The sequence below is a fragment of the Trichechus manatus genome, unplaced genomic scaffold, assembly GCF_000243295.1.
Source record: "Trichechus manatus latirostris isolate Lorelei unplaced genomic scaffold, TriManLat1.0 scaffold00057, whole genome shotgun sequence".
Classification (NCBI taxonomy): domain Eukaryota; kingdom Metazoa; phylum Chordata; class Mammalia; order Sirenia; family Trichechidae; genus Trichechus; species Trichechus manatus.
The window spans coordinates 13,591,834-13,594,438 of NW_004443993.1; the positions used below are offsets into that span (position 1 = coordinate 13,591,834).

Sequence of the window (2,605 nt, forward strand, 5' to 3'; positions counted from 1 at the left end):
AGTCAGCAGCTCAGTGCTTAACTGTCGCGCCACCAGGGCTCCTCGCTGTGGGGAAGAGCCCCCACACGCTGGCAGGTTCCCAGGATGGGACCCCGTGGGGCTGTCCCACGCTGTGCCCACCGGGGCAGGCTGGCGTCTCTGTTGCCTTAGCACTGCCATCATCGGGAGCAGAGTCACAGGCGCACCACAGCCTGACTGTGCCCTGGGACCAAGTGTCCCTGGACCAGGAGCTGAGCTGGCATGAGGCACAGCCCCCTCTGTGACCCGGGAGGTGCCAGGAGAACTTTCCGGTCCCCCCAGACGTGGTCTCCTGTTCCCAAGCACACCTGTCCTGGCTCTCTCGGGCACAGACTGTGGAACCTGCCGGGAATCATTGGTCCCCACAGACTCCTTGTCCTCCTCGTCACCCCAGAGCCCTCAGATGGGGGGAGGGGATGGGGATGCATCTGCACCCTCCTGGACCTGCACGCGGCCAAGGGGGAGGTGCTGCTCTCTGCTCCCAGCTGCCCACTGACCTCTCGTCCCTCCGTTAGCAGGACCTGAGCAGCCCCAGCCAGTACGACACTGGAGTTGCGCTGACTGATCTATCCCGTGCTCCCCCGGCTGACTGCGTCCCAGCCCGGCCCCTGAGCCTGCGCTGCCCTGGGAGCAGGTCTGAGCGGCCCTCAGCGTGCAACACAGGGTGAAGGGGCATCAGCACTGAACTTGGGCCCCGGCTGGCGGCCTCGGGCGGGCTGCTGGTCCCCCAAGACTCGGTGTCCTCTGAGGGGTCACGGTAGGCGCGACGGTAATGTGCGCCTGGAGCCTCATGGCTGGCCAGTGCTGGAGTGAGACCGGCCCCTGCCCTGCAGCCTGGACCTGGACGCCTGGATCAACGAGCTGCCCTCCGACAGCGAGTCCGAGGACGAGGCGCCCAAGGCCATCTTCCACGACGATGAGCAGAAGCCCACGCGGCACCGGCAGCCTGAGGCCAACGCAGAGGAGCTGGCCCGGGTGAGCGTCGTAGGCGGGTGCTTCTTCTGAAGCGCGTCTCGCATCCTCTGCCGGGTTCAGGAGGGGCGGTCAGGTCTGAGGCCCTGTGTTGTAGCCTGGGCTACAGAAACGAGCCTTGTGGCCGTGGACGCAGCCATCGGGGGCTCTGTCCGTGGGGGTTTGTCCTCCGGGGAGTGCTCAGCAGGCGTTTGGTGTTTGGGCTGGGGTTGAAGCGTGGGATCGAGCTGGGTTTCTGTACAGTCTCTGTTGAGATGTGGAGTGGGCGCCTTGAGATCCAGTAGCTTCCCTAGAGGGGTGCCCTGAGGTTGGCCCTGGGTTCGCCCTGCCTGCACGCTGCCGACTTTACAAAAACGTGCTTTGTTCAAACTTTCTCAAATGTGTGAAAATCAAAGAAGGGGCCCCCTGCATCCCTCTGCCCAGAGCTGAGAACTTTCTGTCGCCTCACTGGTCTCCCCCGACGGCCCAGCGCCCTCCAGGCTGAGCTTTCGGGCAGTGTGACCTGCGGTCAGCCTGGCTCAGGAGGCGAAGACCTGTCAGGCCCCGGCTCTGTCTTGGGAGCAGAGCAGCCTGGCTGGTCTCCAGCGCCTCTGGCCTGGCTTGGGGCTCTCACAGACTAGCTGCGTGTCCTACACCCGCTGTAGCCTCCTGCCTGGCACGGGCTGAGGAGCTGCGGGGGTGCCTGGGGCAGCACGGGGCCCACCCCTCTGGTCCAGTGCGTCAGGTGAGCGTTCACTGATGGGAACGCCCCCCCGCCGCCCCCGTCCCCCCGCAGCGCCGGGAAGCCCGGAAGCCGGCCAGCCCGTTTTACATCAAGAGCTCACGGAAGAAGCAGAGAAAGGAGAAGCAGCGCGAGGGCCGGCGTCGGCGCTACAGCTCGCTGCACACGGAGAGCGATGAGGACATTGCTCCTGCCCAGCAGGTGGACATGGTCACCGAGGAGTTGCCTGAGGTACCTCCCGTTCTGGGGCCTGGGGTGCGTGAGGTGGGGTGCTGCCCAGGAGCCTGGGGGAACCATGCCTGTGTCTGCGTTCCAGGAGGGGCGGCCGCCCCCGCTCTGCTCTTCACCGTGTCCCCTGGGCCCCGACTCCCCGTGTGGGCCCCAACTTCCCGTGAGGCCCCTATGTGCACTCATGATGTGGTTGAGCCCTGGCGGGTCTGTTCACAGCCAGGATATCTTTCCCTGGTGGGGCCCTGGGACACCCAACCCCGACTGAACATGCCCTCACTGGGTGAGCCTCCTAAAGTGGGGGCAGGGCCTCATGGGCCCTTTAGTGAGATCTTGGCTGTGTTGCTGGTGAACCCTGACACTGGGCCCCCTTCTCCTCCCATCCCCTCAGAATGCTCTGCTCAGTGACGAAAATGACAAAGACCCCAATGACTCCTACAGGGCCTTGGACATTGATGTGGACAAGTAAGTCAGGGGCCAGTGGTAGGCGCTTTGGGGTATGCCTGGGTGAGGACAGAGCTGGGCCTAGGGGCCCCTCAGACAGACACAGAGATAGGCTGCCCTTCACAGTGCCGGGCTGGGCCTGGGGGCCCCTCAGACAGACAGAGACAGGCTGCCCCTCACGGCGCCGGGCTGGGCCTGGGGGCCTCTCAGACAGACAGAGAA

The 2,605-nt window shown here is 65.1% G+C and overlaps 1 protein-coding gene across 1 annotated transcript in view; it reads left to right on the forward strand.

The window, feature by feature from the left end:
• The window catches only part of LOC111820952 (AP-3 complex subunit delta-1-like), an 8,944-nt gene extending 6,536 nt beyond the window's left edge, over window positions 1–2,408 (forward strand). Inside the window, exons 5-9 of the mRNA XM_023733156.1 lie at window positions 537–682; window positions 852–993; window positions 1,766–1,942; window positions 2,028–2,102; window positions 2,331–2,408. Coding sequence (XP_023588924.1) covers window positions 537–682; window positions 852–993; window positions 1,766–1,942; window positions 2,028–2,102; window positions 2,331–2,408 — 618 coding nt within the window. The remainder of the gene's footprint in view (window positions 1–536; window positions 683–851; window positions 994–1,765; window positions 1,943–2,027; window positions 2,103–2,330) is intronic.
• Window positions 2,409–2,605: the final 197 nt, after the last annotated feature.